Genomic DNA, 15,577 nt, shown 5'->3' on the forward strand with positions numbered 1-15,577 from the left:
ATTTTGGTTTCTGGTCATTAGAAAGCATTACCCTTGCTTTGATGATGGTTGGCCGAGGATCCAAGATGCCCTGCATTTTCCTCAGTGCAGGCACAACAAAGAGATTGCAGGTGACGACAGCCGATACAGGATTCCCTGAAAGTCAACCAAGCAGTTATTTATAATACACTGTGTAACAATTTGCCAAATAGTTATGTCTGTCTATATCTTCGGGTATCAGAATGTGACGGAAGTGACTAGGCATAATTTTTCCTCTTCTGAATCACCTTGAATCCAACTAGAACAGAGGTATAGTCAACTAAATGCCATAGGGGGTATAAACATTTGCGTCTTTCAGTAAAATGGAGAATTCTGCTGCCTAGAAGCTGTTTAACACCATTTGTTTTTGCTTTCCTGAGCCAGTTGAAAGCCATTACTAATCTTATTATCAAGATTACTCATTACTAATCTTGTTTTAAAGCCGTTTACAAGTTTTATATATCTATTTGCTATTTTTTAAGCATTTAAAAATTACTATAGTATTACAAGCTTGGTACCCAAACAGAAAATATAAACATAAGGAAACTTATTTATAACCTTCTCTACCTAGATATTCCTTTAAATTAAAAAAAAAAAAAAAAAAACACCAAACAAATGATTTAAGATGTGTCTTAAGGACCTGAAGATGAATACTGTTATGGATTGAATTCACATGATAAAGCTATAACTCGGCCGGGCGCGGTGGCTCAAGCCTGTAATCCCAGCACTTTGGGAGGCCGAGACGGGCGGATCACGAGGTCAGGAGATCGAGACCATCCTGGCTAACATGGTGAAACCCCGTCTCTACTAAAAAAAATACAAAAAACTAGCCAGGCGAGGTGGCGGGCGCCTGTAGTCCCAGCTACTCGGGAGGCTGAGGCAGGAGAATGACGTAAACCCAGGAGGCGGAGCTTGCAGTGAGCTGAGATCCGGCCACTGCACTCCAGCCTGGGCGACAGAGCGAGACTCCTTCTAAAAAAAAAAAAAAAAAGCTATACCTCCAATATGATTGACTGTATTTGGAGATAGGGCCTTTAAGGAGGTAATTAAGGTAAATAAGGTCATAAAGGTGTGGCTGTAATCCAATAGGACTGATGTCCTTATAAAAAGAGGAAGAGACACCAGGAGTCTATATACATACAGGAAAGATCATGTGAAGACACAGTGAAAAGGTTGCTGTCTACAAGCCAGGAAGAGAAGCCTCACCAGAAGCCAACCTTGCTGGCACCTTGATTTTGGACTTCCAGCCTCCAGAACTGTAATAAAATATATTTCTGTTGTTTAAGCTACCCAGTCTGGGCCAGGCGCAGTGGCTCATGCCTGTAATCCCAGCACTTTGGGAGGCCACGGTGGTTGGATCACAAGGTAGGAGACCGAGATCATCCTGGCTAACACTGTGAAACCCCGTTTCCACTAAAAATAAAAAAATTAGTCGGGCGTGGTGGTGGGCACCTGTAGTCCCAGCTACTCGGGAGGCTGAGGCAGGAGAATGGCGTGAACCTGGGAGGTGGAGCTTGCAGTGAGCAGAGATTGTGCCACTGCACTCCAGCCTGGGCGACAGAGTGAGACTCTGTCTCAAAAAAAAAAAAAAAAAAAAAAAAGCTACCCAGTCTGTGGTATTCTGTCATGGCAGCCTGAGCAGACTAATACAAATACCAAATTCTTTTAAAGTTATGAGAAGAATTTAAGGAATTCAACTATATCTCTCCAAGAAGAAATCTAGGTGTGTCATACACTTCAAAGGAGGAAGGGTGGGCTGTGAAGAAGCAACCACCTGGGCTGTAAATAACAGAGTTGATTTCTTGTGTGGCATTATTATCTAACCAAGCTGTGAGATCTTGGCAAGTTCCAAAGTTTTTTGAGTCTGACTTTACTCATCTATGAAATGAAAGGTTTGGATTACATGATTCTTAACATCTCTTCTGGTTCTAAAATTCCAATTGTTTTAATACTTTTATACAGTTGTATGTAAGTATGAATGTATCACCTGGAGTGGGGAATGGGCTACTAGATTTTTAGGTTCCCTTGGCCTGGCTAAACACTGCTTATTACATCATCAAGTCAAAAGGCAATGGTCAGTTTAGCCTATTATTAGCTATAATCATACCTCCAATTCTCTTCTACCTACAAAAGTGCTTAAGAATAGATTTTTTAAGGTGCAAAAAGTGACAAGTGATACTAATAATTTCAATGGAAAAATGAGTTGTCCACAGAACAGCAGACTCTTAAATAAAAGAATCAATTACTTTCCCTTGCTTCAAAATACAAGCAGATAGAATATTTTTTCTGGAAAAGCAAAACAAAAACCCAAACAAATAAAAAAGCCATTGTTCATCAAGGATTATAAAATCCTTACAATACTACTACTTTATAACATTACTGTATAAAAAATGAAGCGCTCCAATTATTTTACAGGCGGGGTTTTGCTATGTATGAAAAAGGATTGGAAGGACTGATATCAAAAACTTGTAATAGTGGTTTATCTATATGTGTGTGTTGGGGGATTATGGTTAACACTTTTTTATGCTTATCTGTATTTTCTGATTTTTACAACAGTGAGCATCACTCTAGCAATGTTAAAAATGTCAAATAAAGCAAGTAAATATACACAACTTTGATTTAAAACTTGTCAAGATTAGGGATGGCTTTAAATGCATGGCCTGCAGGAAAGCAGAGATACAGTTTTGAAATGGAAAATCCTTGTAAAGCTGCGCACGGTGGCTCATGCCTGTAATCCCAAAACTTTGGGAGGCTGAGGCGGGTGGATGGCTTGAGCTCAGATTGAGACCAGCCTGGGCAACATAGCGAAATTCCGTCTCTACAAAAAATACAAAAATTAGCCAGGGGTAATAGCAAGCGCCTATAGTTCCAGCTACCTGGGAGGCTGAGGTGGGAGAATGGCTTGAGCCTAGGAGACAGAGGTTGTAGTGAGATGAGATCGCGCTGCTGCACTCTAGCCTAGGCGACAGAGCCAGACCTTGTCTCAAAAAAACTCGCAAAAACAAACAAACAACAACAACAACAAAAACATCAAGAGAAGCAAGAAAATCCTTGTAAACGGAATCACTTTGCACATTTTACAATCTGAACATGTGAGTTTCCACTGCCCTCTGTTGGTTCACTCAGGCTGAGCAGATAAGGTTTCAAATTAAAAGCAGGAATTTGAAAATAGGTTTTAATTTTATAACATCTTTGGTATAATGGTGAAATAGGCTCCCACAGTAACATTCTTTGTTATAATATCACTGATGGTCTGTAGGTTAAGTCATATCTTCTGCAGACAAAAGAGGCCCTTCCAGGCCAAATGAAGCTAGGAAAAGGAGCACATTTCTTTATACAATGGCTATCAGAGCATCCAAGGAATTACGAAAGGTCCTAAGGAGTTTCATGTTACAGATACATTCTGAGGACTATTTTAGTTAAATGTCCTCTCTCTGAAAATTTTCTATATGATAGAAATCTAATCTCTTTAATGCTTATAGATAGGGGCTTAAAATGTTTTTAAAGTTTAACATTTTTCTGCCTGCTTCCATTTCTTTACATTTCCATTTTGAGATTTACTTGACATAAAAAACAAATAAATATCCCAAAGCCATAAGATTTGTCAATCTCAAATAAATAAGTTATTTTCTAAAGGAATCTGTGCCAAAAAATAGAGAACTGAACGGAATGATCAGAGGATAATTTTAAAGTTAAAAAAAAATAGATGCATAAAACTTCTAGACTCTTTAAAAAATATCAAGATTCATCATGACTTTAAATATATAACCCCAAATCACTAAAAATTTGAATTTGAAAATCCATGTGAACTGAACCCACTTTACTCTTTCTATAATCTGAACATGTAAGTTTCTGCTCACATTGGGGCAAGCGTGGGAATGGGGAAGTTGTAGACAGATGATGAGTGGGATTTGGCTGAGAAGCACTAGTAACAGTAGTAGCCTGACCTTTCCTCTTTCCCCTCCCCTCAACCAGCCCAAATCTGGCAAGGACCAGAGGCAGCTTTGTATTTTCTGATTTGGTATTGGCATGGGTGACTCAAGGCACTTTGGCCTCTAGAGCACAATACTTCTGGTTATGAGAGGTATTAGGCTGCTAACTTCAACCAGTTTCCTACAAGGAAAAAGCAGGTGCCCCAGAAAGATCCAGTGACAGCTAACACTTGATTATCATCTCAGGATTTGGAATGTGCTTTGATATATATTATCTAATCTGATTTTACACCAACCCTATGAAGTAGATATTAGTCTTATTTTGCAGGTGAAGAAACTTCCTAGAGAGGTTAAGTGATTGGTCGTTTAGAAAAGCTGAGACTTGAGCCCAGGTCTTTCAGATTTCAAACTAGGTGGTCTAATAGGGTACTGGTCACAAGAGAAGTCCAAAAAATTTTGGCTATTTTTCCAGAAAAAGCAAAGGAAACATTTTTTATTCTTACCAGGTAGTGCAAAGATTATTTTTCTTACACCATCAATATCCAAAGTTGCAAATGTTGTTGGCAAGCTAGAAGAAAAAGTCACTTGTTAGTGATTGCTAAGCAATATGATGAATACATTAAGTACTCCAGTGTTTTTGTAATCCATACTTATCATATAGAAAATACTTTTCTGTTGACTCGCCTTTACATCTTTATACTCTGAAGTATTCTATACACACTTAAATAAGTTTGTTTTTAGTATTTCCTGTTTTCAAGTAACCACACTTTCTGGTTTACAAAAAATTACTTACTTTTTTTTTTTTTTTCTTGCCAGTGCCATAGAAATGGACTCCAAATCTTGGAGTTTCCAAGTTTTCCCACCCCTCTAGTTAATAATGTTTATACTACTTTTGCTGGCAATTTACAATAATCATTCTTAAAAGCAGAAGACTGGCCGGGCATGGTGGCTCACACCTGTAATCCCAACACTTTGGGAGGCTGAGGCGGGTGGATCACTTGAGGTCAGGAGTTTGAGATGAGCTTGGGCAACATGGTGAAACCCTATCTCCCCTAAAAATACAAAAATTAGCCAGGCGTAGTGGTGTGTACCTGTAATCCCAGCTACTCGGGAGGCTGAGGCAGGAGAATCGCTTGAACCTGGGAGGCAGAGGTTGCAGTGAGCTGAGATGGCCACTGCACTCCAGCCTGGGTGACAGAGCAAGACTCCATCTCAAAAAAAAAAAGAAAAAGCAGAAGACCGGAAGACTACCTGATAATATGTCTATCAGATAGTTGCCTATTGTTCAAAATGAGTATTTTTTTTAAACCTTTTTCTTTCAATCGTGCTTCTTCTGTATTAGCCTTTTATTTTATTTTATTTTTTATTTTTGAGACGGAGTCTCACGCTGTTGCCCAGGCTGGAGTGCAGTGGCGCGATCTCGGCTCACTGCAAGCTCCGCCTCCCGGGTTCCCGCCATTCTCCTGCCTCAGCCTCCTGAGTAGCTGGGACTACAGGCGCCCGCCACCGCGCCCGGCTAATTTTTTGTATTTTTAGTAGAGACGGGGTTTCACTGTGGTCTCGATCTCCTGACCTTGTGATCCGCCCGCCTCGGCCTCCCAAAGTGCTGGGATTACAGGCTTGAGCCACCACGCCCGGCCTGTATTAGCCTTTTAAAACTATCTTTAGCATAGACATAAACACTTCCCTATTATCAAGACATTATTTTTGAAATATCAAAATACAATATCATGACTAGAACAAAATTAATAGTAATTTTTTTTTTGGAGATGGAGTTTCACTGGAGTGAAATGGTGCGATCTCGGCTCACTGCAACCTCTGGCCTTCCGGGTTCAAGTGATTCTCCTGCCTCAGCCTCCTGAGCAGCTGGGATTATAGGCATGTGCCACCACCTCGCCCAGCTAATTTTGTATTTTTAGTGGAGACGGGATTTCTCCATGCTGGTCAGGCTGGTCTTGAACCCCTGACCTCAGGTGATCCACCCACCTCGGCCTCCCAAAGTGCTGGGATTACAGGTGTGAGCCACTGCGCCCGGCCAAAATTAGTAGTAATTTAAAAATATTCTCAAATTATACTTCCTCAAGATTTTGACATGAACTCTTATCATGGGAGGTTGGGTGGAAGGAGTGAGTGGCATATGAGAATAGTGTTTTTTTCCTATTCATTACCTTTTATATAGAATTTTAGCTAAAAAATCTCATTATATTAATGAACATTAAGCAATGCAGAATTCTGATGAAATATTAACCTTTTCAGCACTTAAATTGTTTTATTTTTACTATTTTTGGAGGTTGATCTTTTAAAAATAGATCCCTCACTCATTACCTTTGGCAATAATACAGCAACACTGACCTTTTTTTGATGATTTATAGCCATCATTATTAATGTGTTCTACTCTGCTGTAATACAGTGATGTTAGGTCACAAGAGAACTATGCGTTGTTTTCACCCCAACCATAACCCCACATTGCTATGTTTCTATAGTTCTTGTTTCTTGTTTCGGTTTTTTTATTTCTTCCCAATTTTTTTTTTTTTCCCTGTGGCACCTTGTAATGCAAAACTGCTATCATCTTGACCATTAAAGCTGGTTTTAGGTTTGAGAACCAGAGAATGATAGCAATAGTTATATTGTTAGAATGAAAATAATAACAGTAATAATAAAAATATCTATTTTTATTTATTTATTTTTTGAGACAAGGTCTTGATCTGTCACCCATGCTGGAGTGCAGTGGCTTAATCATGGCTCACTGCAGTCTCCATCTCCTGGGCTGAAGCAATCCTCCAGCCTCAGTCTTCCAAGTAGGTAGGACTACAGGCATGCACCACCATGTCCAGCTAATTTTTAAATTTTTAATACAGATGAGGTCTCGCTATGTGCCCAGGCTGGTCTGGAACTCCTGAGCTCAAGTGATCCACAGGTTTGGGCCACTGGGCCTGGCTAAAATATCTGTTTTTTAAGTAACATCTATGCATCGCATTCATTATTTCATTTAAGTCTTACAACAAGCTTATGAGGTAACAATTATTATCCCATTTTATATGGAAACTGAGATTCAGAGAGATTAGGGAATGTGGTCCAAGTCACTCAGCTACTAAGTAGGGGAACACAAATTTGAACCAAGGTTGTTCTAACTTTAGCTTATATGTGGATAAAGATCTCACAGGATGGTTATGTAGTGTTAGTCCAGTTAGATCTCTGGACATCTATTTTGGGAGGCCTTTTTTTTTTTTAGACGGAGTCTCGCTCTGTTGCCCAGGCTGGAGTGCAGTAGCGTGATCTGGCTCACTGCAAGCTCCACCTCCCAGGTTCACACCATTCTCCTGGCCCAGCCTCCTGAGTAGCTGGGACTACAGGCGCCAGCCACCACGCCCAGCTAATTTTTTGTACTTTTAGTAGAGACGGGGTTTCACTGTATTAGCCAAGATGGTCTTGATCTCCTGACCTCGTGATCCGCCCGCCTCCGCCTCCCAAAGCACTGGCATTACAGGCATGAGCCACCGCGCCCAGCCCACTCTGAGGCTTTTCTTTTGCATACTTTCTGATTCTTTGCTGTGTTTTAGAAAACTGAGATTAGATTTTGATACTGATTTATGGATAGGTTATTTGGCAATGATTATGGTGTGATGCAAATAATTTCAAAGATTTGTTCTTAATAACAGCTATGCTCATTGTAGATGACCCAATAAAAACAGTGATTGGTAGATCTGGTTGCTAATACTCCGAATGCTTTTCTGAGAATCTTTGCCTCTAAAATGAAAGAGCTTAATTGCATTCTGAAAGCACTGTTATGTGGAAATAGCAAAGCCAAATTGTATTTGTGTGTTTTACATTTCTTCTGTTCTAATATTAAGTAGCAATTACCTTTAAGTTCTTATTACCTTTAGAAAAGCATAAAATTCTGGTGAACTAAAAGAAGCCCATTTAAACTTCGAAACTACTTTATTTTAGCAAACCCACAGATAATAAGAATGAGGAGACAATGTATTAACACCTTCTTTCTTCCACTGTATTTAAAGCCCATTTAAATTATAGGGCCAATTTAAGCAATCTTTTGCATCTTGCAAGTAGGTAATGTAATTTCTATAAAGGTACTCATTAAAAAAGGATTCCATTACAAAAATATTTTGTTATTATGCATTGCTATCATAAATGTCCTATTGCTAAACTGTGAATTTTTTTTAAGCTCTGGAAGCCATTTCCTTGGAACTCAAAACCTATTACTCAGTTCTCCTCTTGAGATCAGACTATAAGAGCATTTACGCAATGGTTGAGGTCACAGAGTGTTATGATTTTAAGGGAGGAAATTAAACATTAGGAATTGATGAACTGCTAAAGTTGAAGTGAGTGGTAAATAACAGATTAAAAAAAGAGTACAAAAGTTATCACAGGCACTGATAATATTTTAAATAATAGATATTATACAAATAACTCTTCTCTGGGACAAGAGAGGTGAGGGCAAGTAGTGTTTGCTTCTTTCCCTCTGCAAATGGAACAATCAATTAATTAAATTTTTTTTTTTTTTTTTTTTTTTTTTTTTTTTTTTTTTAGGCAGGGTCTTACTCTGCTGCCCAGGTCAGAGTGCAGTGGCACTATCATGGCTCACTGCCACCTCTGCCTCCTGGGCTCAAGTGATCCTCTCACCTTAGCCTCCCAAGTAGTTGGGACTACAGGCATGTGCCACCACACCCGACTAATTTTTGTGTTTTTTGTAGAGACAGGGTTTTGCCATGTTGCCCAGGTTGGTCTCCAACTTCTGGGCTCAAGCGAGCCACCCCCACGGCCTCCCAAAATGCTGGGATTATAGGCGTGAGCCACTGCACTCGGCCCAATTCAATTTTTGAGGTTTTGAGAAGCACATTGATATGCTTTTGGGATATTCTCTGTATTCTAATCAGATTAGTACTGCCCATGGGCTCAGGAAAAAAAAAAAAAAAAAAAAAAAAAAAAGAGGTATACCCAATAGCATAATAATATTTGTGTAAGACAAAATGATCCAAATCCAATAGTTTCTTTCTTTTTTTTTTTATTGAGACAAGGTCTCACTCTGTTACCCAGGCTGGACTGCAGTGGCATGATCTTGACTCACCTCTGCTTCCAGAGGTTCCAGAGTTGCAACCTCTGCTTCCCAGCTCAAGTGATTCTCCAGCCTCATCCTCCCGTGTAGATGGGACTATAGGTACAAGCAACTAATGCCTGACTAATTTTTGTATTTTTTATACAGACTGGGTTTCTCAATGTTGCCAAGGCTGGTCTGGAACTCCTGAGTTCAAAGCAATCCACACGCCTCAGCATCCCAATGTGCTGGGGATTACAGGTGTGAGCCACCATGCCCAGCCCCAATTCAACAGTTTCAATAATAAAAAAGCCCTATCAGCAGCAGCCATATTGGGGCACGCTCAACAGGCAACTACAGAAATATAAAGCCAAGAATTCTATCTAATTGTGGACAAAGCTTTAGGGATAATCTTAATTCTATACTAAAAATGGCCAAATTGTGGAGGTAAAGCCTGATCTCTATCCTAGAACTAACATGAGGCACTTATTAGGAGGGCTAGCTTGATACTTTAAAGGCTTTTGAAATTTGTTGATGGTACCCATAGCTCACTTATAACAACTGAGAAGCCTCTCGGCTTCTCTCCTAGGGTTCATTAACAGTAAAGCATCATTACTGTTGTCCCTAACAGCATGGAGGTGTGCTGGAACTCTCAGCCATACAGTTGAGGTCTCTGAACAGGAAATCATAGGTTCATAGAGTAGCAAAGGTCTAAACTATTTCTTAAAGATATGGCCATATCTTTCACTAACACCAACGTTTGGCAACCTTTGAGGATTTATAACTGACTTCAGGACCTCCATCAGCCCTTCTTTAGGTGTTATTAATTTTTAAGAGATGTGCAAATTCATGGTTATTTTTCTTAGTTATTTTTCTTTCCTCCTGGGGACCAGAAGGAAGCAGTGTGACAGTCAACTTAACAAAACATTCTTGCAAAGGAAAAAAACAAATTAAACCTGAATTTAATCAAGCCTTTGTATCTTTCAATTTATAGCATACATCAGAGACAGAGGAACAAAACCTAAGGAAGTAATCAGCCAAATCCATTCATCAGTACACATGATCCATTTTCTCTAGCAAGTCAATGGCACAACAACAACAAAAAGGGTGGGGGCAGAAAATGTTCTCATTTAATAGAGACTTAAACAAATACACTGAGTGGACCTTAACGCAATCCTTATCAAACAAAACAATTATAAAAAGGCATTCTTTTTCTTGATATGTGGGAGAAATTTGAATATGATCAGGGTATTAGATGATATTAAAGTATTATTTATTTTGTTAGATGAGATAATACCATTGTGGTTAGGTAAGAGAATACTGTTGTTAGTATTATTATTTTAAATGTATATCAAAATGACATGTCTAGAATTTGCTTTTAAACAATCCAGTCCTCTCTCCCCACTAAAACGCAGGGTGGGGTGGAGGTATTGATAAAACAATTACAGAAAAATGTTGATAGTTACTGAAGCTGGGTGATGGGTACATGGGGTGGGGGTTCGTTCCCTACTTTTGGGTATATTTGAGAGTTCTCATATTAATTATTTTAAAAAAGAGAGAAAGAAGCAGTTTGGGCAAAAAGAGAAAAAGAGGAAGAAGAAACTAGGGATGAGAATAAAAAGGAGAAAAAGTTTGGAAAGTTGCTGTGTTTTGTTCATACCAATCTCAGTGACTCATAAGGAAGATGAATTCCTATTTCATTAGGACCTGCACTTGTGCAAAGGATCCTAATACTATATTTCTTTTTTCTTGGAATAGTTAATTCATAATAGGAAATGTAAAAAGAAGGCATTTAAAAGTTTGTTAGTTAAAGCAAGCCAAACCAACCCCATATATGAGATAACAAGATTATTTTCATACCCTGGTTTCATAAAAACCCTGCCAAAATGGATCTGAGCATGAAGATCAATGTCCAGCACCTGCTTGAGATAGTCCTGCAAACATTAAAAATAATCACTTTACTTTCAAACATTTTAATATTAGACTTTCAACACTTTAAATGAACATTAAAATAATTTATAAGATTGAAATGAAAAGAAACATCTTTCTTATTTTAATGAAGTTGATTTGCGTAACACAATATTCCTTCATTCCTCATTTATCCATTTATTCATTCAATAAATAGTCGCTTAACACTTGGTATATGATGAGTACCAATCTATGTGCAGGGGCATACAGCCTTGAACAAAAGAGACAACGTCCCTGTCCTCATAGAAAGTACATTCTAGTAGGAAAAGTTAGATAAAAACAAAACAACTACATTAATGTATAACATCACTAGCTGGTGGGTTGTTTCTCTTCTAAGATAGAATTTTATGTCTGAGGAAGGATGTTAACAAATATGTCTTAAGTTGTGCCTGGGCAAGCAACCTACATGTATGTATCCTACACCATTCTCCTTAATGATCTTAAAGCCATATACATTCCTTGAAGAGAGACTTGAACATATGTCCACAGACTTGAACATATGCCCACAGATTATTTAGATTTGTTAAATCTAAATAACTCAACTAAAATGAAAAACAGGAAGGGAACTCTAAAACAGAAAGTCAAGGGAGTTTAACTACTCCAACTTTATATTCTAGTATTAAAAACAAAACTAACCTGTGGCTATGACCAACCCACAGATTCCCAAATCTGATCTTTGGAAATGACATATAACACCGCTCTGCAGCTGGTGTTGTAGACAGAAAGAAAAAAATTGCAGTCCTTAACATTTCTCTTAAATAATACAAACCTAGCTAGGTCTATTACTAAATTTTTTGGTTTACTAATCTAAAAGTGAGTCCAGTAACCTGCCTACATTTTAAATATTTCACAAGCTATGAGGTACTTTTATTTGTAAACATGTGTTCCCTTCTATCTCCACAGCCTCAACCAACATCATCTCACTCCTTGCCAATAGTGCCACCCTCCTCCTGTGGGGAGAATGAATTACAGGCACGCACCACCACGCCCAACTAATTTTTGTATTTTTAGTAGAGACAGGGTTTCACCAGGTTGGCCAGGCTTGTGTCAAACTCCTGACCTCAGGTGACCCACCTGTCTCGGCCTCCCAAAGTGCTGGGATTACAGGCATGAACCACTGAACCCAGCCATATCATCTTTTAAATATCAAAGATTCCTATATTTTCTAGTCCCCTAGTCATTGTTCTCATCCATCTCACCCGGCCACATTCCTCTGTATCAATCTTTCTCTGTGTCTACATTCTAGCAAGACTCCTTCCTTCCTTCCTTCTCCCCTGCCCCGCGCCCCCCGCCCCGCCACACTCTCTCTCTCTCGTTCTCTCTTTTTTTTTTTTTTTTTTGAGACGGAGTCTCGCTCCGTCGCCCAGGCTGGAGTGCAGTGGCGCGTTCTGGGCTCACTGCAAGCTCCGCCTCCCGGGTTCACGCCATTCTCCTGCCTCAGCCTCCCGAGTAGCTGGGACTACAGGCGCCCGCCACCTCGCCCGGCTAGTTTTTTGTATTATTTTTAGTAGAGACGGGGTTTCACTGTGTTAGCCAGGAAGGTCTCGATCTCCTGACCTCGTGATCCGCCCATCTCGGCCTCCCAAAGTGCAGGGATTACAGGCTTGAGCCACCGCGCCCGGCCTCTCTCTTCTTCTTGAGACAGGGTCTCACTCTGTCACCTAGGCTGGAGTGCAGTGGCATGATCTCGGCTCACTGCGACCTTCGCCTCCCAGGTTCAGGCAATTCTTGTCCCTCAGCCTCCCAAGTAGCTGGGTGGGATTATAGGTGCATGCCACCATGCCTGGCTAATTTTTGTATTTTTAGGAGAGACAGCATTTCACCATGTTGGCCAGCCTAGTGTTGAACTCCTGGCCTCAAGAGATCCACCCGCCTTGGCCTCCCAAAGTGTTGGAATTACAGACGTGAACAAACACATCTGGTCGGTTTTTCAAGCTCTTGCCTCCAGTCTTTGAAAATGTTCTTCTTTCTGCCTTGAATACTCTTTCTACCCCACTGTCTATCACACCTTCATCTTAGTCTCAGTCATCTTCTCAGCCTCCTCTGAACTCCAAAGACTGGGGGACTAGATGAAATACTGATTATTAATTAACTAACATATTTTTCATTTTGAGGTTATATTATTAGATATAATAAATTTGTAAATGTTACTTACATATTCTTGATGAATTAACTCATTTAAAATAATAAAATGTCCCTCCTAATATCTAGTAATCCTTTTTACCTTAATTTTCTCTATTTGCTCTACATAAAAATGTATTATAAGAAAAGAAAAAGAATTCTCTGTTATCAATATAGCTACACTATAACTTTTTCAAATCTTTTACTTTCAGTTTTCTGTGTCTTTATAAGCAGTATATGATTAGCTATTTTTAAAAAAATCCAGAATGACAATTTTTAACTGAAGGATTCAGTCTATTTACATTTAGTATAATTTTTCTTTTCTTTTCTTTTTTTTTTTTTTTCTTTTTTTGAGACAGAGTCTTGCTCTGTCACCCAGGCTGGAGTGCAGTGGCGCAATCTCGGTTCACTGCAACCTCCATCTCCTGGGTTCAAACAATTGCATGCCTCAGCCTCCTGAGTAGCTGGGACTACAGGCACATTCTACCACATCCAACTAATTTTTGTATAGAGACGAGGTTTCATCACATTGGTCAGGCTGGTCTCGAACTCCTGGCCTCACATGATCAGTCTAACTCAGCCTCCTGAAGTGCTGGGATTACAGGCATGAGCCACCACACCTGGCCTACATGTAGTATGATTACTGCTATATTTGGGTATAAAACTATCACTGTACCATTTGTCACTTCTGCTTTTGTTTCCTTCTTCTTCTATACGTCCCTTAGGATTCATAAAATATTTTTTATTTAATATTCTTTCCCCTCTATTAGCTTGTTAGTTACATATTCTTATATTATTATTTTAGTAGTTGTTTTAGAGATTATAATATGCATCCTTGACTTATTACAGTCTACTCATAATTGGGTTTTTAAAAATCACTTCCCAGACAATACAAGAACCTTAAAACGTATCAACTCAATTTATGCCTTTCTACCTTTTATGCTGTTGTGTGTATATATTTTACATGCATTTTAAGCATATACATATGTGCATGTATATGTTTACATTTTAAGTATATGTATTTTATTTATTGTATATATTTTCTACATATACTATGTTGTATATTTTCTATATATACTATGACAATATATACTTGATATTTATATATTCACTGTATAGTATTTATTTATATTTTAAGCCTCACAAGGCATTATTATTTTACACGATCAACACTTATTTACATTTGCTGACATGTTAACCCTCTTTAGTCCTTTCTGCATTTCCATGCTTCCATAATCCTTCTACCTTAAAAACTCTATTTAGTCTAGGTCCATATAGTTTCTGTTTGGCTGAAACTGTCTTTATTCCACCTTCATTTTTGAAATAAATTTTTGATGACTATAGAGTTCCCTATTGGCAGTATTTTTTTCCTGTACTTTACAAATCCCAGTCCATTGTTTTCTGGGTTCCATCATTTTCATTTCAATCATTTGTTAGTTTTATTGTTGCTCCTTTGAAGGCAATGCGTCCTTATGGTAAAATTTTCTCTGTCTTTGGTTTTCAGTAGTTTTGCTGATTACCTAGGTATGGTTTCTTTCATTTATCTGGCTCGAGATTAGTAGAGCTCCTAGAATTTCTGGCTTGATGTCTTTTATTGATTTTGGAAAACTCTCTGCCAATATTTTAAATACTGTTTTTGCTCACTCTGTCTCCCCTCTCCTTCTTAGACTTCATCTACATATATGTTTGACCTTTCACCATATCCCATGTGTCTTTTATGCTCATTTCTAAATTTTCTATCCCTTTTTTAAAATTTCTATTTGATTCTTATGAATAGATTCCAGTTTTCTAGTGAAATTTCTCATTTTGTCATCACTTTTTCTTAAACATATAATGGTTATTTAAAGTCCATGTGAGACAATATAAATATCAGCATCATTTTTAGGTCTAGTTTATCAATTGTTTCCTATCTTAATTTTTAGTCGTTTTGCTCTATCTCTGACAGGTCTGGTAACTTTTCAAATGGAAGCCCAAATATTAGGTATGAAAAAGATGAAAAGGCTTTGGACAATGATATATTCCTCCAAAAAGAATTTCAGGTCTTCTGGCAGTTAATGAAAACTCAAATTGTCTTCATCTAATCAGGGATTGAGATAGTTTGATGCTGGATTTCAGTCCCTGTGATGGCTAGTTGATCTCCAGTTTGTTTTTATTCCTAAAGCATAGCCCTTCAAGGGTTTAAACTGAAAGCCTGAGATATTTACCAGGGCTCCTTCTCTATAACAGGTCCTGAACTCATAAGACGGATTAAAATCCTGCTTATTTCATTAGCTTCCTCGCTATTTTTTTTTTATGCTTGGCTTCTTTGCCTCCTGTACTATTAGAGCTCTCATCCCACCTCATTCCTGGCTTAGGAATTAGTAAATGCTTTGAGGAAAAATATGGTGAAGAATTCCAGTTTTACTTCTCTGTGGTTCACTTTTCTCTGGGATCTTAGTGCCTGGAATCCGGGCTGTCTTGGTTATTCTCTTCAGACATCTGCTTT

At 38.5% G+C, this 15,577-nt stretch overlaps 1 protein-coding gene across 27 annotated transcripts in view; it reads right to left on the reverse strand.

Annotated features, from left to right (window-relative positions):
• The window catches only part of LOC105472850 (gephyrin), a 737,491-nt gene that overhangs the window by 13,005 nt on the left and 708,909 nt on the right, over positions 1-15,577 (reverse strand). For all 27 annotated transcript variants that reach the window (XM_071099297.1, XM_071099293.1, XM_071099295.1 and 24 more), the window contains 3 exons: positions 10,864-10,937; positions 4,454-4,518; positions 32-135 (listed from right to left, as the gene is read on the reverse strand). In XM_071099297.1, coding sequence (XP_070955398.1) covers positions 32-135; positions 4,454-4,518; positions 10,864-10,937 — 243 coding nt within the window. The remainder of the gene's footprint in view (positions 1-31; positions 136-4,453; positions 4,519-10,863; positions 10,938-15,577) is intronic.

The sequence above is a fragment of the Macaca nemestrina genome, chromosome 7 (genome assembly GCF_043159975.1).
Source record: "Macaca nemestrina isolate mMacNem1 chromosome 7, mMacNem.hap1, whole genome shotgun sequence".
In the NCBI taxonomy this organism is placed as follows: Eukaryota; Metazoa; Chordata; class Mammalia; order Primates; family Cercopithecidae; genus Macaca; species Macaca nemestrina.